This window comes from Heptranchias perlo, chromosome 14, assembly GCF_035084215.1.
Source record: "Heptranchias perlo isolate sHepPer1 chromosome 14, sHepPer1.hap1, whole genome shotgun sequence".
Lineage (NCBI taxonomy): Eukaryota > Metazoa > Chordata > Chondrichthyes > Hexanchiformes > Hexanchidae > Heptranchias > Heptranchias perlo.
This window is the reverse complement of record NC_090338.1, coordinates 15,471,648-15,497,206: the sequence shown is the minus strand read 5'-3', so window position 1 is coordinate 15,497,206 and position 25,559 is coordinate 15,471,648. Positions and strand designations below refer to the sequence as shown.

General features: G+C 47.5%; 1 protein-coding gene across 1 annotated transcript in view; it reads left to right on the top strand.

Annotated features, from left to right (window-relative positions):
- LOC137332647 (uncharacterized) overlaps nucleotides 1-25,559 on the top strand; it is a 50,658-nt gene that overhangs the window by 2,028 nt on the left and 23,071 nt on the right. Inside the window, exons 2-6 of the mRNA XM_067996605.1 lie at nucleotides 5,996-6,265; nucleotides 14,667-15,020; nucleotides 15,099-15,368; nucleotides 17,425-17,769; nucleotides 20,520-20,783. Coding sequence (XP_067852706.1) covers nucleotides 5,996-6,265; nucleotides 14,667-15,020; nucleotides 15,099-15,368; nucleotides 17,425-17,769; nucleotides 20,520-20,783 — 1,503 coding nt within the window. The remainder of the gene's footprint in view (nucleotides 1-5,995; nucleotides 6,266-14,666; nucleotides 15,021-15,098; nucleotides 15,369-17,424; nucleotides 17,770-20,519; nucleotides 20,784-25,559) is intronic.

The following is a 25,559-nucleotide window of genomic DNA, read 5'->3' as shown; positions in this document are numbered from 1 at the left end:
CTGCCCGAGGGGGTTTTTCCCTAATTGCAGCCCCTCAGTATACAATGGCGGGAAGGCTCTAAATGGTTGCCTTTCCCCATAGAGCCTTTGCGGCGGCCGCACCCAGCATCAGTTTGTCCCTGAGCACGCTGCCCTGGACCTTGGAATGTGCCAGTCTGTAACACTTGGTCGAGGACAGCTCCTTGCACTGGAAGACTAGCAAGTTTCGGGCAGACCAAAGTGCTTCTTTCATCGAGTTGATGGTCTTTCAGCAGCAGTTGATATCCATCTCGGTGTGCTGAAGGGTTCTCAAAATTCCCACATTTTTCATATCATCAACGAGGATATGACTTTTGGACTTTTATGGCAGAGGACCAAACTTCTGGGTTAAATGTGGAACCCCGCAGACAGGAGGTTAGGCCCATGAGGGCCTGGGACTTGACATGCCCGGGCTTGTTGGGTGCAGTGTGGATTGTTGCCTGAAACTAGACAACGAGAGGAGACAGAATACGCATTCTTCCCTTTATAACAATCAACCCAGAGAAAGACTTCATCTTACATGAAACTTAAGCTCATCAAAACCTTGCATAAATAATCACTACTAGATACTAAGGCAGGAAGGCAACAATGGAGCAATTATGCAAGCCCATCAAGACTTCACATATACAATGGCTTTCAGTTCAAGACTAGTTACGGGGGTAGGAAGGCAACGATAAACATTATGCAAGCCCATTAAAAACAACGAGACAACCACCCCAAAACCAGTTAAGGCGAAAAACTATAATCACCTGAAGAAGCCCACCTAAATCAGACAAAGAACTAACCTTGATTTGGCGCTCCGATAAGAAATTCAAAAAACAGTATAACTGGGCCACCAGTTACGAAGGGGGCAGGTTTTAAGCAGTTTTAAGCAGAGTTTAAGCAGGGAGAGATAGCTGAGCTAAGCGGAGGAAGGAGATCCGGAGGTTCACAGGCCCGCAGGCAACATCACGGCGAGGGGCATGGCATGGCTGACTCAACCGAAGACAACAAGGCCGCAACCGCAGCTCTCCATGAAGATCGACCACCCACAACCGCGCCTTACCGCATCAGCGAACTCCACCCAACTGAAGAACCTTCGCAGATTCCACAGACCAGGACCACGTGGGGACGGCAGGCCCCAAAGGACACAAAGAGCGTACCCCAAAACTGCAACCGGCTTACCTAGCTGGATTTCGAAGTGTCAAGGAACCCTTGTTGGTGATCATGATTCCTGACCTCTCCTAGTTCAATTTAGTTAGGTTTTGGGGGTGGGACAAGGGTAAGGGGATTAGTAGGGTGATTTTCCCTCGTTGTGCCGTGTATTCCCCATTCTTAACTAAGTGTACTTTTGTATGTCTGTATAATCTCAGTGTAATCCTAATGTTATAAGTTCATTTGTGACTTCAATAAACCCAGTTTTCTTGCACCAAACCCAGTTGTCTGCTGCATTTTTGTCACAACCCCCAAATAAGTCCAAGGTCTAGAACCAAGGGAGTGGGACCGATTTGAACCGCTCAGAATTCAGAGGTGAAGCTGACACACACCACTACCCCCTACAGTGCGTCCCTGGGAACAGCCCATAGAGCACAGAATCCTGTGTTATGGAACTGCTCGGGACAAACCTGGACAGATACCACTGCATCTCTCTCCAGACCTTCTTTGCAAAGGCACATTCCAGAAGGAGATGGGTGACGCTGATCGCCTTGTGATCAAAGGTGTTTTTCTGCACAAACGTTTCCATGAAGGACAGGTGGGGCGGAACGGTCCAACTGGATGGAACATTCCGTGACACGTGGCCAGGCCCATCCTTCTCAACACCGGGGACAGGTAGAACCTTAGCACATAGTGGCACTTTGTGTTTGCATACTGAGGGTCTACGCACAGCTTGATGCAGCCGCACGCAAAGGTGGCCATCAGGATGAGAGCCACGTTGGGCACGTATTTCCCTCCTTTCTCTGGAGATTTGTACATCGTGTCCCTGCGGACATGGTCCATTTTTGATCTCCAGATAAAGTGGAAGATGGCTTGGGTGACTGTCGCGGCGCAGGAGCACGGTATGGGCCAGACCTGCGCCACGTACAGCAACACGGAAAGTACCTCGCACCTGATGACCAGGTTCTTGCCCACAATCGAGAGGGATCGTCAATCCCACAGTCCCAGTTTCTGCTTCACCTTGGCAATCCGCTCCTCCCAGTTTTTGGTGCACGCCCCGGCCCCCCCAAAGTAGATCCCCAGCACCTTCAGGTAATCTGGCCTGACGGTGAAGGGGACAAAGGATCGGTCGGTCCAGTTCCCAAAGAACATGGCCTCACTCTTGCCACGATTTACCCTGGCCCCCGAGGCCAGTTCGAACTGGTCGCAGATGCTCACCAATCTGCGGATCGACAGCTGAATTGAGCAAAAGACGGCGATGTCGTCCATGTACAGGGAGGCCTTGACCTGAGTGACTCCGCTGCCTGGGATCATCACCCCTCTTATGTCCGCAACCGTCCTGATGGACTCAGCAAAGGGTTCGATGCAACACATGAACAAGACGGAGGAGAGAAGACAACCCTGCCTGACTCCAGATTTGATCAGAAAGCTTTCTGATTCCCACCCGTTGATTGAAACTGCGCTACTGATGTCTGTGTTGAGCAGTTGGATCCAATTGCGGATTCCCTCCCCAAACCTCATTTTAGAGAGCACGTCCATCATGTACGCGTGGGATATTCTGTCAAAGGCCTTCTCCTGGTCCAGGCTGATGAGGCAGGTGTTCACCCCCCCTGTCCTATACGTAGGCGATCGTATCCCTGAGTAGCGCCAGGCTATCAGAGATCTTCCTGCCGGGTACAGCGCAGGTCTGATCGGGGTGGATCACCACCTCCAGGGCTGACTTGACCCGATTGGCGATGACCTTGGACAGAATTTTGTAGTCCACGTTAAGTAGTGAGATGGGTCGACAATTTTTGATTTCTTCCCCCTCCCCCTTCTGCTTGTAGATGAGGGTGTTGATGCCTTTCCTCATGGAGTCTGACATGCTGCCTGCCCGAAGCATACTCCCGTACACTTCCAGCAGGTCTGGGCCTAACCAGTCCCACAGAGCCGAGTAAAACTCCACTGGTAAGCCGTCGCTTCCGGGTGTCTTACTCTTCTCAAAGGAACGGATGGCCTTTGTCAGTTCGTCCAGAGTTAGCGGGTGATCCAGATCCTCCCGCTTGCTGTCGTCTAGAACCTCCGTGATAGACGACAAGAAGGACTGGGAGGCCGCGCTGTCTGTGGGCTTTCCGTAGTACAGTCCAGCATAAAAGGATTTGCAGATCCTCAGTATGTCGGGCTGCGAGGACGTGACCGAGCCGTCGACTTCCTTCAGGCTGCTGATTACAGAGCTCTGTGCACTTTTTGGAAGAAGAAACGCGAGCAAGTCTCGTCCTGATCCACAGAGCGGACTCTGGACCGGAAGATGATCTTGGAGGCCTCGGAGGCAAAGAGCGAAGCTTGCTGGTCCTTTACCTCTCTGAGTTCCTCCCTGACATCGATCCCCATCGACTGCAGCAGGAGCAGATTCTGCATGCTTTTCTGGAGTCGGGACATTTTCCTCTGCCTCTCTCTCGCCTTCTACTCCTGTGGGTAGCCTGGTCACCGGTGGTCCAGGAGAAGCAACAACTTACTGTGCATTGCACAAGAGGAGAGGAGACCACTTTTGGAGATCACTGACTTGATTTTTGATCCTGAAGTGGTATGATCGCACCAGTACCATATTCAATTTTAGGAGAATACCGATTATTGTGATGTTATTCCAAATTTCTTAACAATATGGGAGCAACGATTACCCTTCCGCACTCCTGTTAAATGCTGGAAATACATATTGTGAAATTAGACACCACCAGCCCACGATGTCAGAGTGCAGTGACAGAAATTTACCCTCTAATGTCCTATCATTGGATGAGGCCTGATTATTCCAGACAGACAGCTCTTCACAGGGCTGTGTCTGTGTCATTGCTGAAACTATTGAATATAAAAATATGACTGTAAATATATGAAGTCCAATATCAATTAATACAAACATGGAATTAAGGAGTTGCGATTTAAATATTAAAATGTTTACTTTGTTCCTCTCTCTAGCAGGAAACCCAAATCTTATTTATTTTTTGGATAAGGGAGATAAAGTTTCATTAAAAGGACCAGACAATCCTGGAAATGGTCGTGTTGTCTGGAAATGGAAACCACACTCAGGTTATTCAGAAATATAATTGGGGCTGGGGGAGCGTAGAATGGAACGATCACTTTAGGAAATTGTATCCGGAGGTGCAGCGGGACCCTGGTACCCTTAATCTGAGAATTAGAAAACCCACATTTGAACTTGCGGGATTGTTCATCTTGACTGAGACACAGCCGAGTAATAAAATCCTGAAACAGTACGAAATATTTGGAATCAAAGGTGAGTGGGACAAGGTCTGGAAAAGGTTCAATAATATGATTCTCTGTAAATAATTCCATATGTAATGATAAGAGACTGACAGGATCACGTGAGATTTATATCACCCAGTGCAGAGTGCATCTCTCATTAAAACAACCGGGGGAAGATTTTGTTCATTATTTCTCCTGAAATGGTCAACATAAGGATAAACCTATTGACAATTTCACCAGAAATAGCAGACTGAGAAAATCACTCCTCCAGAGAGTATTATGGTCTATACACTGATGCTCTTTCTGTAAGATGTAAGAAATTCTATTACCAACCCAATAGAGCAATTGTAGTAATAGGCCTCAGGATTATGGGACAAGTATAAGATTGTCCAGTATAACTGCTCCTGATTGCTATCCAGTGAATCTGTTTGATGTGTCACTTGGTTGAGGTCCCAGAGGATGTCAATGTCCGGGGAACTTGTACTCTGCCAAGGAGTTAACACCTTCAGGAAATGAGGGAGAAGCATGGCAGAGAAAAATAGATGAATTGTATCAACTCAATAATCTTTAAGACCTTTTAATATAAACAAACCAAAATCTTTAGATTCTGCCGACTAAGGATTTTGCAAAACAGTGACATATCCTGGTTGGTTCATGTGTTTAACACTTAAATGAAGTTGATACCAAATAAAATCCGATCATGAAGTGTCACAGAGGCCAAAATATGATCCTGACTGTACTTGCCCTGGACCATTGCTCCTGAGGTATTGGCCCCAACTGCACCAGAATGAGTTGACCATTATTGAAAATCAACTCAGTTATTAGTGATGCTCATGGTAGACAGTGCATGGTACAGAGGGAATGCCACATGGATCGTTCCCCAGAATGTTGGGTATCAGCAGCTAATGGAAGCCACCATGTTTTTGGCCTGGCATTGGAAATAAAGTCCATGTTGAAGATTTGGTTATTACTTGTCATGTTGAAGGTGGGACTGAAAGTAAGGTTGGGCATTTTTAGAACAAGCCTCTCCTGAAGTGCCATTCCAAATGGACGCTCAATAACTGGGGCCTTGTTCAGATGCAATTCAGGAGCTCCATAATTGTATTAATCTCTGGGGCAGTAATGACTTTTGATGTGGATTTTGTGCACAGATTCCCAGTGCATGTGTTGGGAGGTCTTACTGAAGTGTGCTGGGCACATTGAGAGCACAGTCGGCCTTGAGCCTATTCCATGTCTGATAATATGGTCACTTCATTTCCAGCACACCCTCCTTTGATGAGTTTCCATCACCTGTCCATTGTGATGTCGACATCTCACAAATGCCATCCAAACTGTAACCTTGACCAGATACTCTGGCAGGGTCAGGAGTAAAGGTCACCAGTCCTGCTCTGCTGCACTTCTGCTGGCGGAGCAGGAGTGAAAATCTGCGGCCCCACTGTGTTATTCTACTGCCAAGATGCACTTGTGTGTAACCTGGTCTGACCCTTTAATGAAACAAGATATAAGTGCTGATAACGGGCACATCCTAAGGTCAGGTAGAAACTAATTGTTCTAGCATGCCACTACTTACAGTAAATTGTACTATATGTTATTTATCTGTTTTTCACAGTTGTGTCAAGTCCACAGAGTGCTGTGGTGGGCAGTGACGTTACACTCAGCTGTACCATCTCCAAACTCTCAGATACAGTCAGTCTTCAATGGAAACAAAGGGACTCATGTCAACAGAACAGGAGGAACACTGATCATATCCGAATAAAGAACACAGTCTATCTGATAATCAAACATGTCAAAGTAGAGGATAAGGAGTTGTATGTGTGTGAAGTGCAGGAAAATGGATCCATTATTCTCACAGGAAAAGCAAATTTTCCTGTGAGCCAGGGTAGGTGCAGTTACCTTACAGTAGATATTAAACAGTTACTAATATAAAACTGTTACATACAAAGTGGAGTCATACATGTCAAACATCAACACTTCATGCTTACAGTCAGCATGTGGGTTCCTGGTGCACATATCAGCATTGAACAAAATACTGGCCTCTCTCCCCTCAATGCTGCTCCCAACTGAGTTCTGCTGCTATTTGAAGTGATTCCAGCTGCTGTATACTCTAGGCTTCAAATAGATTTAAAAGAGGTGTCCAAAATTCTGATATAGTGTGTATGGATTTTCATGAGGCATTCAACAAGATATTTCACAAGATGTTTGTTACAAACATTCAGTTTATGTTTTGAGGAAAGGGACCTCTTTCAGATAGAAAGGTGGCTGAAGAGCAAGAAGCAAAAGGCTGGTGTTAAATGGGCCTTGCTCAGATTGGAGAAGGGCTTGAAATCTTGTGTCACAGAAGTCAGGCCTGGTTTCACATTTGTTCTCTATGCATGGATGTTTTGTGCTGGGGTGTAGGGAGCACAATGTCAATATTTGCTGAGAATGCAAAAGTGCAGTTTGGCAAACAGCAAGAAGGATTGATAAAGACAGGAGAACATAGACAGGTTAGTGGAATGGGCAGACAGGTGACAGATGACGGTTAATATGGAGAAATATATGGGCATGCATTTTGGGAGAAATATTAGGAATGAGGCCATAAACTTATTGGAAAGATGCGAAATTGTGTGGATGAACAAAGAGACCTAAGGGTTTAAATATATAATTCTCTGATTGTGTGAATGCTGGTAGATAAAACCATAGAAAGGCCAAAAGCATTTTGAGGTTTATAAATATGGGCATAAAGTACAACAGTAAAAGAATAATAATAAAAACAGAAAATGCTGGAAAAGGTCAGCAAGTGAGGCAGCATCTGTGGAGAAAGAAACAGAGTTAATGTTTCAGGTCGATGACCCTTCATCAGAACTGGAAGATGTGAAAGAGTTAAAGTTTTTAAGCTTGTACAGAGCCAGGGAAAGGGGAAGGGAAGGCATAGTCTCAGGATAAGGGGTCGGCCATTCAAGACTGAGATGAGGAGGAATTTCTTCATGCAGAGGTTTGTGAATTTTTAGAATTCTCTACCCCGGAGGGCTGTGGATGCTGAGACATTGAATATATTCAAGGCTAAGATAGATAGATTTTTGGAATCTTGGGGAATCAAGGGTTATGGGGATTGGGCGGGAACGTGGAGTTGAGGTCGAACATCAACCATGATCTGATTGAATGGCGGAGCAGGCTTGAGGGGCTGTATGGCCTACTCCTGCTCCTATCTCTTATGTTCTTATGTTCCAAGGAAAGAACAAAAGGGAAGGTCTGTGATAGGGTAGAAGGCAAGAGTGATTAAATGACAGAAGGGATTTCACTATCTCGACTCTTTTTCTCCCTTTGTCCATTCTCTTCCAACCTACATCCGCGACTCTTCTGACACCCTCCGCCACTTTAACAGCTTCCAGTTCCCCGGCCCTAACCGTCTCCTTTTCACCATGGACGTCCAGTCCCTCTATACCTCCATTCCCCACCAGGATGGCCTGCGGGCCCTCCGCTTCTTCCTTGAACGGAGGCTCAACCAGTCCCCATCCACCACCACCCTCCTCCACCTGTCTGAACTTGTTCTTACAATGAACAACTTCTCCTTTGACTCCACTCACTTCCTCCAAATAAAAGGTGTCGCTATGGGAACCCGTATGGGTCCCAGCTATGCCTGCCTTTTTGTGGGCTACGTGGAACATTCCCTGTTCCAGTCCCACTGAGGTCCCCTCCCTCACCTCTTTTTCCGGTATGTTGATGACTGTATCGGTGCCGCTTCCTGCTCTCGCCCCGAACTGGAAAATCTCCATCCTTCCCTCGCCTTCACATGGTCCATCTCCAACTCTTCCCTTCCCTTCCTTGACTTCTCTATCTCCATTTCTGGGGATAGGCTGTCAACCAATATCTATTATAAGCCCACCAACTCCCACAGCTACCTTGATTACACTTCCTCCCGCCCCACTTCCTGTAAGGACTCAATTCCCTTCTCCCAGTTTCTCCGCCTCCATCGCATCTGTTCTGATGATGCCACCTTCCACACCAGTGCTTCCGATATGTCTTCCTTTTTGCTCAACCAAGGATTCCCCTCCACTGTAGTCGACATGGCCCTCGACCGTGTCCGTCCTATTTCCCGCACTTGTGCCCTCACCCCTTCCCTTGCCTCCCTTTCTACCCCACCGGCCTCCACATTCAACGTATCATCCTCCGCCATATCCGCCACCACCAGCGCAAACCCACCACCAAACACATCCTCCCCTCCCCTCCCCTTTCAGCACTCCAAAGGGACCGCTCCCTCTGCAGCATTCTGGTCCACTCTTCCATCACCCCCAAGACCTGCTCTCCTCCCCACAGCACCTTCCCGTGCGAGCACAGGAGATGCAACACCTGCCCTTTCACCTCCTCCCTTCCCACTGTCCAGGGCCACAAACACTCCTTCCAGGTGAAACAGCGATTTACTTGTACTTCTTTCAATTTCATATACTGTATTCGCTGCAGACAATGCGGTCTCCTCTACATTGGGGAGACCAAACGCAGATTGGGTGATCGCTTTGCTGAACACCTCCACTCTGTCCGCAAGCATGACCCTGACCTGCTGTTCGCTTGTCATTTTAATGCACCATCCCAGTCCCACTCTGACCTCTCTGTCCTCGGCCTCTTACACTGTTCCAATGAAGCTCAATGTAAGCTCGAGGAACAGCTTCTCTTCTTTCGTTTAGGCACTTTACAACCTTCCAGACTCAACATTGATTTCAATAACTTCAGACCATAACCACTGCCCCCATTTTTAATTTTTTTTAAAATTTATTGGACTGTAGGCTGCTGGTTATGGTTCTGCTGTTGCCATTTACAGCTACTCTAGACTGATCTTTTGTTTCTTAACTTGTCGCATTCCCACCCTCCTTGCCTTGCACCATATCCCTTCTGTCATTTAATCACTCCTGTCATCTACCCTATCACAGACCTTCCCTTTTGTTCTTTCCCTCCATCCCCTCCCTCCCCCCTTTCCCTGGCTCTGTACTTGCTTAAAAACTTTAACTCTTTAACATCTTCCAGTTCTGACAAAAGGTCTTCAACCTGAACTGTTAACTCTGTTTCTGTCTCCACAGATGCTGCCTCACTTGCTGAGCTTTTCCAGCATTCTCTGTTTTTATTTCAGATTCCAGCATCCACAGTATTTTGCTTTTGAGTAAAGGAATATTGATACATTTGTAAAGGTAATTTTTAGGCCACAGTAAGAGTGCAGTTTTGGGTCCACCATTACAGAAAGCACATTGAAGCCATAGAGAGTGGACAGCATAGATTCTCCAGGGTGATACCAGAGATGGAAGCTATAGTTATGAGAAGAGTATTGAGATACTAGGACTATTTTTACTGGAACAGAGAAAGCCAAGAGGAGATTTAAAAGAGGTTTAATTGATAGGATGAATAGGGAAAGATTATTTCCTCTGGCTGAGGACCCAGGGCCGAGAGATCATCAATATAAAACTGTAGTAAGAGAATGAACAGAAAGATTAGAAGAAATTTCATTATGTAGAAGGTTGTTAAAGCACAGAATACTTTGCCACAGGGACTAGTTGAGGCAGAGATGATTGCATCTCTTCAGGGAAAAGTAGCTGAATATTTAAGAGAGCACAATAATGGGGTTAATTTGAATTGCTCTGGTAAAGGGATAGCATTGACACAGTGGGCTGAATGACCGCCTTCGTGTTGTAAAATTCCATGGGGATAATTTTGAATTTGTCTGATATTGTAAAATGAGTGATAATGAATGGGCAGCACATTTCACAACTGTCCTGATCAGGCTGCTGATTCACAATCACCCGTTTTACACTCGCGCAAAGTCAAAATTACCTCCCGCGTTTCTGTTAGAAAAAAGCATCATTATTGATCCCTGGACAATCAGTAAAGTATTCCCAACCTTCCCATTGTGTTAGCTGCCAAGTTGTATTGCAGCAGCAATTAAAAAGACTGCAATACAATAATCTTGCTGAGTAAATTGAAGGATTTAGCAGAAATAGAAAGAAAGAAAGAACTTGCAGAAAACAAAAACAGCTATAAACTCTGTACAATACAGAAGGAGACAAATGTTCACTGTGAAAAAACCTACAAGTTGCCACCAACTCCAACAACAGCGACCTTACTTTAAGGCTTCTGTTAAAGTGGGTCAGGCCCATGGAGCAGACATGTGCCCGTTTTACATGGGTGAGGTGAGCACTGGAGGCAGAATTTTTCAAACCCTTGGCAAATTCTGCAAAGGCCTTCTTTGAATAATTATTCCATGTAAATGAGGATTGTACTTGCCTGAAGGAAACTATTTTTGGGTCAGTAAAATTCTTCGCAACCTGCAGTTGCCACCAGCAGGACTCCATGAGGCACGATTTTAGCCCCGAAGTCCGGGTGCATTGGGGGCTGGGGAGCAATCAAATCGCGGATTTCTGGAGCGGGAAGGAATCCTGGCTCCAACCCGCCGAAAACGTGTGCGACCCAGATGCATCGGGTGTGCTTCAGGAAGCCGGAAGTTCCACCGGCAATTAAAGCCGGCGGGACGATATTTAAAGCAGGAATTAAGGTATTTAATATTGTTGAAATGATTAATTTCATATTTATTGATGCAGGGAAAGGATTTTAACTCGGCCTCAACGTGTTTCCCGTGCTGTGTGAAACACGCCATGGCAATTAGGCGGGTTGCAGCCGGCAGCCATTTGGTCATTTAAATCTCTGTTTGACAGATGGGGATAAAAGGTGAGTTATTGCAGTAGGGCACTCAGTTCTCTCAGACAAACTTTTGGCTGGGAGTTCTTTGCGTTTAGACTGAGAATTCTTGGTTCATACTCAGAATTCTTCTGTTTACACATATTTATCTACTTTTTGGACCCCCTCAAACTGACAAAATCAGGATGGGGGGGCGCAATGGCTGCATTCACCAGTACACCCGAGGAGGAGGCAAATCACCATCCATGGCAGGCATGGCGTGTAGTTCCACCACTTAGCTCCACAAGACAGAGGTACGCCACAGGGACCTGCAGAAAGGGGAACAGGGGGCTCGATGTCGCAGGGGGCACTACCCTTGTGAGAGGGTCTACAGACAGAGGCTGAGCTTCCTGGACCTCTCTGAAGAGCAGTGCCAACGAAGGCTCAGAGCCTTCATTGTGCAGGAATCCAACATTCCAGCCCTTTTCCAAGCACCAAACAGACTTAGGGTTTGCTCCTCGGAGACAAGGGATATCACCTGCAGACGTGGCTCATGACACTTGCGAGAAATCCCTTCAGCGAGGCACTGCGGCGGCACAACGACATTCACATCACCACCAGGTCTGTCATTGAACATGCGATAGGACTGCTAAAGGTCCATTTTCGGTGCCTCGATTGATCTGAGGAGCCCTCCAATTCGCACCAGCAAGAGTGGATCGAATCATAGTCGTCTGTTGCGTCTTGCTCAACAGAGAGGGTTACCGGTGGATGAGGTCCCTTGTCCTCATGAAGCATCCACATCTGACATCAACATTGACGACGAGGACGATGACGACGACAAGGACGAGGACAATGAGGAGGAGGACGGTGGACCAATGGCTCACCTGGCTGCTCGTTAGGCCAGGGAGTCACTCATATTTGATAAATTCTCATAAGGAGATCTGCAAAGTGAGGATAGTCAAGTTCTCAGACCACCTGGAATGAGCACCGCCAACACCAGCACCCCCCACCCCCACCTCCTGCACAATACATTCTCACAACCACACATACACCCATTGTAAACGCACCCACTGGGTGGCATCAAGGTTCACCGTTCATGATGAAGCACATGAAAGGCCCCTTGACAAAAGGGATGCAAGAATGGGCAAGACGTGGCAGTGGTGGTGACAATTATAAGATTTAATGTTCCTGAAACAAAAACCAAATATAAATGAAAAACATGACACTCTGTCAAACATATTTGTGATCACAAAACCTCAGCCTTTCGCTTCCTACTACGTCTATGTGGTGCATCCCCTGTGGCTGTAGCAGAGGTAGTGGCTCATGTTCATGCCCTGACTGCTCAGATGCTTTAAGCCTACGCCCTCTGGGTTTTGGAGCCCGTGAGGGCCCCTCCAAAGACTGCTCCACCTGCACCTGTGCAGGGCCAAACTCGGCCACCTGGAGAGGAGGCAGCATTGTGGATATTAGTTGAGAGGGGGGCAACGGATGAGACATGGGAGCACTTTGAGTGGAGTTCTCACTTCCACGTCCCTTTTCACCATCGTCCCTCTTCTGGGCCAGGGCTACATCACTCCCACCATTCTGCTGGACAACAGCTTGGAGGACATGTGTGATGCCTTGTAAGGCCACTTCTAATGTCTCTGGCAGCCTATTTAAGGCAGCAGAATGGAGTTTGTCCTGTGTCTGCACGGCTGTTGTCAGGTCCTGAAGGGAATCATTTGTGAGCCGGGTTTGAAGCTCAATGGAGGCTGCCATTCTCTCCATCGCAGATATTCCCGCACTTATCTGCGCCAACAGTCCAAGAGTGCTGGAGGTGGACTCTTCCATCCTCTCCGCTATTGTGGAGAGTGTGCGTGGCATATTTTCCAGTACCTCGCAATGGTGATGTTGTCCCTCGATTATTCTCCTTTTAAAGGATGGCCCCTGGGGTTCAGCATCTGCATCCAGCTGAGCAGAACCTGGAGAGGAGTGCGCCCACCGACGTGGACTCTCCACAGCTACCCTGCCACCAGCGTCTGCTCGTGCTCACTTGTGTGTGGTGACTCACCAGGTGCCAACGCAACTAACTGACTACTAGGGCCCACCGAGGTGTGAGTATCTGCGCTGTTACATGACTCACTAAGATGTGACGGTGTGCCCTCAGAGGCCAGGAGCTCCTCTGAAGAGTCGCCCTCTCCTGTCACTTCAGTGTCTGAAGGGCCTGGAAGAGAACAGAAGGCGATATTAAGAATCATCACAGATGTAATGTTGCGATGAGCATACTGAGGTGTTCAACATGTCAATCATTAATAACATCAATTCATGTTGTGTGTGATGAATGTTAAAGTTCTGTCACAAGACATTTGTGGGGTGCCAGTCTCGGCATCCTTGAGGGAGAGGCTCTCAACCGTGAGGTTAAGTTCTAAGGCCTCCTCCTCCGCCTCTGTGAGGTCCACCATTTGTTGTGGCCCTCGTCCAGTCCTTGCCCACTCCCGTGCATGAGCTCTCTTCTCCAAGGGCAGAAAGTACAGATGTGTGAGCGAGTGAGGGTGAATGGTCACCCGATGGATGAATTGCTTAGTGTGAGGCTGCCAATGAAAAAGAGGTGCATCAGAGGGTGAGTATCAGACAGATTAATCACATTGCATCAGGATTGGGGTGAGTCGGAGTGGTGGGTTCACAAATGGGGAGGTGAGGAAGTGCTCAGAAAGTGAAGGTAAGTTGACGACGAGCCTTAAGTAGGTGTGAGGAGTGATGTGATGGAGTAGGCTTGGCAGGGCAGAATGTGAGGCATGGGGGTGATGTACACCACAGAATGCAGGTGAATCAGTAAGTGTACTCACTTTTCTTGACCTGGTTAGGACACTGAAGTGCTTCCTACACCGCACCCAAGTGCGCGAGATGTTGCTCCTGCTGGTCACCTCCTCTGCCACCTCAAGCCAAGCCTTCTTGGTGGCAGAGGCAGGGCACTTCCTTCTGTCCGCTGGGTAGAATATTTCCCTTCTTCTCCTCACCCCGGCCAGCAACACCTCAAGTGAGGCATCACTGAACTGTAGGGCAGGCTTGCACCTCGCCTGCTCCATTTTCTTCAGAATTCCTAATTTCCCCAACAAAAGCCATTGCATCAGTGGTCCTTTAACTACAGACACTCCAGCTGACAGCAGGTCATGCGGATGCGCAGTCCGCCCGCCGCGCAGCTTTCAGACGGCAAACCCGGAAACCACGTTAAGGGCCACCAATTAGGTCGTGACCGGATGGAGAAAGGTGGAATTTTTTTTCAGGTTTCCCACGTGCAGAGTGACCACCCCCCCCGCTGGCATCCCACCGGAATATTGAAATCCTACCCCATGTTACTGACCGAAACTCATAACATTGGGCGTGTGATGTCATGGAGTCATTCATGGCACAAAAATCTCATCATATTAAAAATCAAAAAGGATTCATTATTTAAAAATTTCTATTGCCTTTTGGGAATTGAATTCACCCATGCTGTACAATTCATAAACAGTTCATAACTTTAACAAAAACTTCATCAAATGAAGTTATGATGATCAAAACACAAATTTGTTTTATATAATTGTGGCCGTTAATTATTCTTTCTTTTCTCTGTAACTCAGTAACTGAAAAATTCTAACAATTTGTTCTCTGTCTTTCTATTGCAGGTTTATATTCTAAAAGTTACACACTTTATCGGTCAGGCACAGATCACAGTGACTTCTACCTGATTTGCTATGATTATTATAATAATTATGTTTATTCTTACGATACTGCTGCATGGGCCTGGAAGTCACATCATCTTCAGAGTCAGGAGAAAAAAATAGCATCTGCTTCGAAATCTGAGCTCATCAATGTAAACAGGAGCTACTTTGGGAATCGACTGGTTCCCACAATGGCAAATTTTAATGGCAAGAACTTCAGTGTGAGGATTGTCCCTGTACTGTTTGAAGATGCCGGAGTTTACACATGTTCTCTGGGACGACATAAATTGGTGACCGTTAAACTAATCATAGTTAAAGGTACGAGACTGAATGTTGCTGTTGTTTTCAGTGATAAATTCATTGTGTAAAATCTAAATGATTTTCTTGTTTACTCAGTCATAGCTGAACCATCTGATGCAGTGACTGAGGGAGACACCGTTACCCTGACCTGTTCTGTCTCTGATGTCATTGAGTCAATCCGACTTGTTTGGATCAATAGTGATGGCAAAACTGTAGGAAATAAAACATTGAATGGATGGAATGGGGAAGAGAAATCATTGAGACTGAATATTCAGAAAGTTGACAGAGGCAGAGGGAACTGGATATGTGCTTTGTTTTATCAAAACAGGCCTTTGGTTTTAGTCCCGTACTATCTGGAGCCCAGTGGTAAGTGTCTCAGGTTTTGCTCTTTTAACTTATCACAACAGAATATTCTTGTCACTTGTTGTTCTTTTTTGCCAGAAGTAACTCCTCCTTTATATCCTGTGTGTGAGGCTCTACCAGTGTTGCAGAGCCTCAGAAAATTTACCTTGAGATAACTCAGCACCGCCTGGGATCAAGCCTGGAAACTTCCTGGTCTGTATGTCTCAGCTACGCTCTTGGTAAACACACTGAACTAGGGCAAGCATTTATTGTTGACGGCAAAATGGAGCCGTTTCCATTGGTTTTCTGATCCAAAATTAATCAGAATGCTGAGGCAGAATGTCCAAAAAAATCACAGTAAAATGTATTTCCCAGCTGCAAACATTGCAATTGAAACTCTCCACTCTTCAGGCTCAGAAAAACTCTTCTTTTCTGCCTGTCTCAGCTGAAACTGGAAACATCTGTGCCTCATCACTCTCATTCTAACTTGGGGCCAATGCATTGTGAGTGTAAAAACAGGAAACTCAAGGCTGCAGTGTTACTAGCTCTCATTATAATATAAGTAAATGAATTCATTTGGGAACTCCACAGGCAAATCGTGGGAAGGGGAAAAATGTTCAAGGATATTGGGGTAGATTGATTTTAGGGTGGATATCCAAAGGATCCAGATTGTGCTGCATTTTGTTGTCAAAAGAAACTACACTGGGTGTGCAGAATTGTTGAATTTACTCTGAGTCAGTGAGCATGGGCGGTCCCATTTAGATAAAAAACTGTTCACATATGCAAGCAGATACAAAAGAGACATGCTGGAATTGGGAAAAGCAGATACAATTCCACTCTAGTGTCAAGCCTACCATCCAACTTTTGTGAACATGCAGTATGTAGATATTTTATGTTGGCAGCGTGTTAAATCTTACAATGTTTCTGTGCATTTGGAAAGTGGGTGAAGAGTTGCCAGAGAGCTGTGCATTGTCCCACCTTGAAGTGCTGATAGCATGAATTGGAAGGTAAGAATATATAAGGAGGCAAACTGTGAGCACAATTACCTTAGCAACCCTTGGAAGATCAGCAAATTTCTTCCTCATCTACTCCTAGGATCACTGAGCAGTGTGTCAGATCGGGGACAGGAGGGAGCAGAGGAGGCAGAGGCTGCCTTGATTTTGGACAAAAAAGTCCATGAACTCTTTGCATTTTTTATCAAAGATCACAATGGAGGCTGTGGGGAAGTGAAGTCTGAAGAGGTGGTATGTGCTGGAGGAGGAGATTTTGCAGTGGTCTAGGATGACCTGGAGTGTTAGGGATATTTGATCACAGGGCGATGGTGTGAAATGGTCCAGAATATGCTCCCCACCATATGGAGGGTAAGAAAGTCCACCTAAAGTTCTGGAGCTTTTCTCTGCCCTTGTTGCATGAACAGACCAAATACCTGTGGAAAAGCAAAAAATGGATTAGGTTGAAACAGACAGCTGGTTATTGCCAAGTATATAGTTCCCTCCTCATCCTTATCTACATGCTGCTCCTCGGTGACATCATGCATAGGGTTACCTTCCATATGTATGTTGAGGACACCCAGCTCTCCCTCTCCACCACTTCCCTCAAAACCATGACTACCATTGATGGGAGAGTCTTCAGTCACAGTCTGGAATTACCACAAAATCTCTTCACCTCTCCATTTCTCCATGCTCCTATAAAAACATTCTCCAAACCCATATTTTTGAATGTTCAGTTACATTTCCTAATTTTCACATCATTGCTTGTTGTCTTTTAATCATTTTATCTATTTTTCCACTCTTTGTGAAGAGTCTTGGAATGTTTTCTTCATTAAATGTGCAATACAAATGTAAGTTTTTGTTTTTGTTAAAGCTATGGGGGCTGAGAGAATGTCTGAGAAACAATAATCCTTTATAATAGGTGAAAGTCACTTTCTTCTATACAGCTCCTTACTGGGCTGTGTATGTGCTGAAATGAATGATAACTAACAACTTACTGAAAACAAATTCTCCACACTATTAATAATTACACAGATCGGATTGAGGAGATTGCTATCTAATTTTAAAATGTTTGTTCTCCTTTCTTGCAGGAAGCCCCAATTATATTTATTTTTTCCATCAGGAAGGCAACTTTGTAATTAAAGGGCCAGATTTTCCTGGAAATGGCCCCATTGTCTGGGAATGGAGACCACACTCAGGACAACAAACTACAAAGCAATTGGGCACTTTTCACAGAGAAGGTCAGCGGTGGGCCGTACAATGGAGTGATGATTACAATAAGATACCAGGCATTTCTCAGAGGATACGTGAGGACTGGGGTACCCTTAATCTGAGAATCAGAAACCCCACCTTTGAACTTGCGGGATTGTTCACCTGGACTCAGACACAGCCCAGTAACAAAACCCTGAAACAGTACGAAATATTTGGGATCAAAGGTAAGTGGGACAAGGACTAGAGAGGGTTCAACATTATGATTTTCTGTGAGTAACTCCACATATATTCCGAACAGAATGTTGGGATCCTCCAGTTCTATCACCCAGCACAGAATGAACATCTCAGTAAAAACAGTCAGGTGAGTATAAATCCTGTCAGCATTAGAACTAGTTTATGCACTAAGGGCTAGTAATTTTGATTGTTAGAATTAGCATTTGTTTGTAAATATTTGCCCAACTTGCTAAAATTCCTGAGACAATGGCTAGGAAGGGAGTTGGAGCTGATGGTGAGGGTATGGAGGTCGTGAAGAGGGCGGAATACGCTGGTTTCGGTTCTCCCAATATTTAATTGGAAGAAATTGCAGCTCATCCAAGACCAGATGTTAGACAAGTGACTTGAGAGCATAGAGGCAGTGGAGTGGTCGAGAGAGGTGGTGGAGAAGTAGAGCTGGGTGTCATCAATATACATGTGGAAGCTGACCCAATGTCTTTGGATGATGTTGCCAAGGAGCAGTATGTAAATGAGGAAGAGGAGGGGGCCAAGGGGGACAAGTGGATACTATCTGGGAAATGTTGATTGTCAGCACTAAGCACAACTGTTTAGCAATTGTCTGACTCAGTCTGTTCGTAGTAAAAAGAAAATTCTGAATGCAATAGTTTAGAAAGTTTACATTTATGGAAAACTAAGGGCTCTATTTTAGCACCCGTGATCGGGTGCATTCCTGGCGGGGGGGCTCCGAAAATCGAGGATTCCCGGGGCGGGGCGGGAGCCCGGCTCCAACCTGCCCACTTCTGGGTTTCCCACAGATGCATTGACATGCGCGCACAGCAACCCGCATGTGGGACTCCCGCCGGCAATTAAAGCCAGGGGGGTGCCACTTAAGCTATTTATTTTGGTATTTCAGGTCATATACAGACCTAATTAACGAGATATTTTAGGACGGTTGGGATTTTACAAACAACTGGGACTGTTTCCCGTACTGGGGAAAACATTCCTAGTTGAAATGGACGTGATGCAGCCACCAGCCTGTGGCAGCTGCAAAGGTCCATTTGACAGGTGGGGGGGAGGGGGGAGACCCTTACTCATTGCAGGAGGCCACTCTGTCACTTTGGACAAAGTTTGGCCTCCACCACCCTCCTCCTAACAATAAAATTCACCAACTTGCACACTTACCCCGGTGTCCAGACACATGTACCTACCTTACGGACCCCCTCAGATGTACATCTTCCGGCTGCAGTCATGACCTCCTCGGACGGCGAACAGCATCACCAGCCTCACCGGCCACGCCGTCCACCTCTGACACGTGGAGCTCCACAACACAGTGCTGTGACACATCCACCTGCACAGCAGGAGGGAGGGCATCCGCAGAGAGAATTGCGTCGCAGAGGGCACTACCCTCGCCACAGGGTCCACAGACCGAGGCTCAGCTTCCTGGACCTCTCTAAGCAGCAATGCACACGGAGGCTCAGAGTCATTCGACATGTAGTCATGGACATCTGCAGCCTCCTTCATGCCGAGCTGCTCCCGGCTGGCCCGAGCACCATCTTCTTACCTGACGCTGTCAAAGTCACCACTGCCCTCAACAACTTCTCCTCCGCATCCTTCCAGGGTGCCACCGGGGACATCGCCGACGTGTCTCAGTCGTCTGCACAAAAGAGCCCTGCAAATACACCTACACCCACTCTGCAGTGACACAATGGGTGGCATCAGGTGTGGGTCTTCATTGTGATCCTCAGGAAAGGGCATTATTGCACAAACCAGACAAGATTCCAAAGACGTGGCTGTAGTGGTGCCAATATAATATGTGATGTGAGTTGATCAGAAATTAAATATAAGTAAAAACCATGACAAACCCTCAAACACCCTTGTGCATCTCCTTCATGCTCACGACACGTTTGCCTTACGCTTCCTACTGCACATATGTGATGCATGCCCTGTGGCTGCAGCACAGGTAGTGGCAGGTTGAGTGAGGCTGACTGTGAAAGAGATGCATGAGAGGGTGAGTATGAGATAGAGCCATGAGATTGTAGGAGGATTGAGTTGAGTGGTAGTGGCGGGATGAGTACTGGCGAGGTGAGTAAGTGCAGGGAAGATGAGGATGAGGTTTGAGTGGGTGTGAGGGGTGATGTGACAGAGTAGTGTTGGCTGTGCAGAAGGAGATGTGGGGTGGGGGCAGTGATGTGGCAGACGGAGTGTAGGAGAATGAGTACGTGTACTCATTTTGGCTGACCTACTTCGGTCATTGCAGCGCCTCCTGCACGGTATGCAGGTGGGCGATATGTTGTTGGTGCAGGTGACCTCCTCTGCCACCTCGAGCCAGGCCTTCTTGGTGGCAGAGGCAGGCTACTTCCTCCTGCCCGCCGGGGGGAAAATCTCTGTCCTCCCCCTCCTCCTCATCCCATCCAATGATACCTGGAGTGAGGCATCATTAAACCTGGGAGCAGCCTTCCCTCTGGGTTGCTCCATGCTGTAATTTTTCCTATTTCTTGCAGCATCAGTCAGTGGAGGACTGCCCCTTTAAATAGAGCTCCTCCAGCTGACAGACCTTACTGCGCATGCGCAGTCCGCCCGCCGCGCAGCTTAGCAGCGGGGAACCCGGAACAAGAGGTAAGTGGATCCAATTAGCCTGCGATTGCGAGCGGGGCAGACTGATTTCACTGGGCGCATTACCCACGTGCCCAATCGCCCCCCCCCCGCGAACCCGCCGCCCTGGTAATATCGGGCCCTAAATCTCACGTCATTTTTTTTACAGTTGAGACGGATTCACAGAGGCCTGTAATGGGCAGCGACATCACCCTCAGATGTACCATCTCCAGACTCTCAGATACAGTCAGTCTTCACTGGAAACAAAGAGACTCATCTCAGCAGAACAGGAGGAACAACACTGATGAGATCCATCTGAATAACACAGTCTATCTGACAGTCAGTACAAAAAATCAGAATTTGTATACGTGGGAAGTGCAGGAAAATGACTCCATTGTTCTCACTGGAAACACAAATGTTGATGTGAATCAGGGTAAGTCCAAAGCTACCATGCAGTAGGTATTAAGTAGTTACTGACAAAAAACTGTTCCACACAAAGGACAGGGAACACAGAGACCACTGGGATTTTCCTGCAGAATGGAGTCCTTGTTTTTGCCCTGGAAAATGGGTGTAAATAAAAATGGTGACATTAAGAGTTGATGTCGCCAACCAGGTGGACTCAATGGATTCTCGTCGATTCACATGTATCAATCAAAAAGAATAAAATCCATCAATCAATAATAGAAAATGCCATTCCGGTCTATATTGGAATGGAGAAATACAAACAAATTAAAGGTACCCAATACATGTGTTACAAGGTTAGCATCTTTCCTGAGATATTCTCTTGGGTGCAGTTGTGCTGGTCACTCACAAAAGTGGTCTCAGTGTCGTACATTTAGGGATGTTCTCATACGGCCCAATATCTGACTATATGATAACATAACCCAGGGGTGTAAGAATAAGACCCCCTTTCATGTGTACTGCTTTAGTCAATTTGAAGGTGGATCAAAAAAAACCTTGGTGATACAAGGTAAGTAATGAATTGTTACACTGTTTCATTTAACAGCGAGTGAACATACAGAGTAACAGATATGATCAGATTCACTTATTTCAATCAGTGCAACCTGACTTTGTGTATGAGTTCACAATAATGAACATGCTACACATTCCCACACCAGGGGGTCAACGACTTGCCTTAAACAAAATGGGAGTGAAATTGGATAAGGCACGAACCCGGGCGTGGGGACCACGATCTGCGACTAACCCGCGCCTGGTACTTCCTGCTCAGGCAGCAAGTGAGCTTCCTGCTAATTAGCATGAAAATCAGGAAACCCGAAATGGGGCGTGGCCAGCACTCGTCACAGGCAGCCTGCATCTCTTAAAGGTGCAGGTGCACATTTTAAATGGCAGGTGCACAGTCTACTGTGAGGAGTGAAAGATGACAGGAAGGATCGCTGGACCGTTTCGAGAGCGCGCCCCATGCTTCTCCGACGATGCACTGGAGGCCCTGGTGGAAGAGGTGGACGAAAGGAGGTCCATCCTGTACCCACAGGGTGGTAGAAGACCCTCCAGATTCGAGCTCTGCAGCCATTGGGAGGCTATGGCCCAGGAAGTCAATGCCAGGTGCACTGCACCATGCACTTGGGTGCAGTGCCAAAAGAAATTCAATGATTTGATACGAGTGGTCAAGGTGAGTGAATGCAAGTGTCAATTGGCACATCCGACCAACTGCACCACTGCTCCACACACAACACCCCCCGTCATCCACCCACCAACAAACATTGCCCATCCATATGCAATGCTGCACTCGGCATGCTGCATCTCACCCTCACATAGTACTACACTTGCAGGTCACACAACTACCACACACAGGTCACACATACTGGCAACTATTCAACCATGACAGACACATCACCCAGACACCTTGCAGGATATTCACTGACACACGGCCTTCTGTCTTGCAGGAGAAGGTGTTGCATAACAGCCGGCAGCAGGAGAGACCTGAAGGAGGACGAGCACGCCTACATACCTTCACCCCCATGGAGGAGACCATGCTTTGGATCATTGAGCGGGCCGTCGCTGCAGCTGTGACCACATGCTGCACTGGAGGTCCCAAAGAAGGGGGTCTCTGCGTATCTAATGCTCCTTCTCGTTTCCCACATCTCATCCTCCCACAATCTTTTCTGACTCAAGTGCTGCAGGTGCTGCCAGCACAAAAATCTTATGTGCTCCTCACCAGGGTGCACATCTCAACCTGTTTCCCTTTGTCATTGCAGATACCCAAGAACAGGAGCCGGCACCATCTGAGGAGGAGGAGGACGAGAAAGCTGAAACCACACCGTCATTTGATCTGACACTCGCATCCACCAGCTCAGAGACTGACACTGTGCATCCTTTAGAGGCTAGGTTGGAGGAGGGATCTGCATGTGGTAAGACACCGACCACAGATGCTCAGGACCCGGAGCGGGGAGAACGAATACCACAGGTGCAAGCTCGCTGGAGGGCAAGGTCGTTCACTAGTTCTGCTGTAGAGGAGTCAGATGAGGACTTTGAGGCCCAGGCTACAGAAGATGGCTGATGGACGTACAGAACCAGATGCTTGGTGCACTGGAAAGCTTGCCAGAAAGCCCGTGCACAATGTCAAGGGGGCTTTGCGCAGAGCTTAGAGCCCATCCTTTCCCACATGGAACGGGTGGTCACCTCCATCAGCACACCTGTGGAACCCACCATGATGCAGCGTCTGATGGCCGATGTCGCGGCTTCCACTGCAGAATAAACAGCTGCCATTGCATCACAAAGCGATATGATGAAAGGTCTGCAAGCTACGGTTGAAGCTCAGACTGCTGCAATGGAAACGCAGACTGCTGCTATCGTGGCTCTGGGGACCACTGTGGAACGGGGCTCCCAGGGCGTCACAGCACTCCAGCAATCTGTTCTCCAGCTGATCACCAGGAGTGCTGAGGCTTCGCCCTGAGAGAGTGGCAGTGTCGCCATGGCAGTCGAAACTGCTGCCCTCTCTCCGGATGACAGCATTCTTGCTCCCACCCTTGCCTCTCCACCAGTGCCCTTGTTGTTGCCTTTCAGCCTGGCCAGATTGCTGCAGCCTATGCCGAAATGGTGCAGTCCGAAGCCGGGCCCTCCCGGCCCAGAGCTGCTCAAGGTCATCCTCCAAGGCCATCTGCACACTCCTCAATTGAAGGTCAGCAGCCTTGCACCACCCATGCTCCAGCCAACTGGAGATGCACCTCGTAGGAGCACTAGGACAGGTAAAGGCACACAAACAACAGGCATTAAGGGAATGCACAAGGGTGAATCGTCTCCTTTTTGTTTGCATAATTTAATTTGATAATTGATAAATGTGACTCTGAATTTGCATTTGGTGGTGGTTTTTATTTCTGCGATGAACTGAGGGAGAAATCAATGTGTTAGCAGATGGAGAGCGATTTGATGATTATTGATACCGAGCATGGATCAGGTGAGCACGCAGAGCCCTTGCAGACAAGGCCCATGTTCCTTGTTGCCCCCTGGCATCTTCCGCCATTTCCTCCTCAGCCTTTTCCTCCTCCTCCTCTTCACCCTTTGGCTCAGAGTCTTGCCAGATAATTGGTGGCAAGGGCTGGTCCCTCATGATAGCGAGGTTTTGCAGTATGCAGCATACCACCACGAATCTTCCCACCCGCTTAGCGGAGTACTGCAGGGCTCCTCCAGAACAGTCCAGGCAGTGGAAGCGTGTCTTTACGTAGCCTATGGTATGCTCGACGAGGTTGCATGTGGCTGCATGGCTCTCGTTGTAGGCCTGCTCTGCACATGTGCGTGCATGCAGCACCGGAGTCATGAGCCACCACATGAGGGGATAACCCTCGTCTCCCAGCAGCCAGCCTTTGACTTGCCGAGCCAGTTGAACGATAGCTGGCAGGTTAGAATGCTGCATAATGAAGGCATCGTGACTGTTCCCAGGATAGCGGGCATCGACCTCCATGATACGATGCGTGCGGTCACACACCAGCTGCACATTCAGGGAATGGAACCCCTTACGGTTCCTGAAGATGGCCGAGTTGATATGTGGAGCACTCAAGACAATACGCATGCAGTCAATGGCACTCTGCATCATGGGAAAGCCTGCAATGCGAGAAAACCCTCGTGCTCACTCGTTCTGCTTGTCCCTATCAGGAGAGAACATGATGAATCTGTTGCACATCTCATACAGTGCCTCCGTGACCTCCCTTATGCAGCACTGCACTGCAAACTGCGAGATGTTGCACAGATCGCCAGCAAAGGCCTGAAAGGATCCAGAGCCATAGAAGTTCAATGCCACATTTCCCTTCACAGCCACAGGCAATGCTGTCCTTGCCCTGCTCTGAGGCGGTAGTTGCGGCTGCAGCAGGTGACATATCTCCATCGCAACCTCTTTGGTGAACCTCAGCCATTGGATGCACTGATCTTCACTCATGTTGAGGCAAGGGTTTGTTCTCTGAAGGTCCTAATGTGATATGGCCTCCTGCTCAGTGCCCTGCGCATCCTGCCCCTCCTCCCCCTCCTCCCTCTCCTCGCAGTTTGACCTGCTCTCCGTGGCCTCTCTACATGATCCCAGTCGTGTTCGATGTCCAACAGGAGCCCTAGCAGATCACCATGGTTGCCAGGAATCTTGTTCAACCACTGTTGTAACTTTCCTAACTGTAAGGCAGTACCTGGCACAACACTCTCAAATATACCCTAACAACTCTCTCTAAGTATAGGGAGCTTCAACAAACACTTCCTATTCTATGAGCAATAATCCAGCAACTAACCTGCAACACCTGTATGATCTCTTTAATAGTGCTGGTTGGGGGGTCCTCCAAGTACTCTAAGACATGTTCAGGTGTGCGTGGTTAAGATAGTGCATTGAGTGGAGCGTTAAGTCACAAAATGGTGTGTATCACTTTAAATCAGCTTTGCACACTGATTATACGCATTTTCTCTCTATTTAAATGATGCCGGCGTTTGTTCTCTGCGCATGCGCTAAACCCTTTACCAAGATGGCATCCGGCACACATGTGTGCGCATCCAAGAAGCGCTTCACAGCCCAATTTAGGGCCCAACTTAGCGCCCAATATCCCTAACTACCCTCCTACATACTAAACTTCTGAGCCCGGCCAAAACTTGCCCTTGCAGCTTTCTGTTTCAAGTTTGACTGACGTTGCAGTCTTTGATGGATCGGCCTGTCTGCCTATGTCTCTGTCTCTATTTTATCGCCTTCTGTTAAAAACCCGTGGGGAACAGAGGTGCCCAA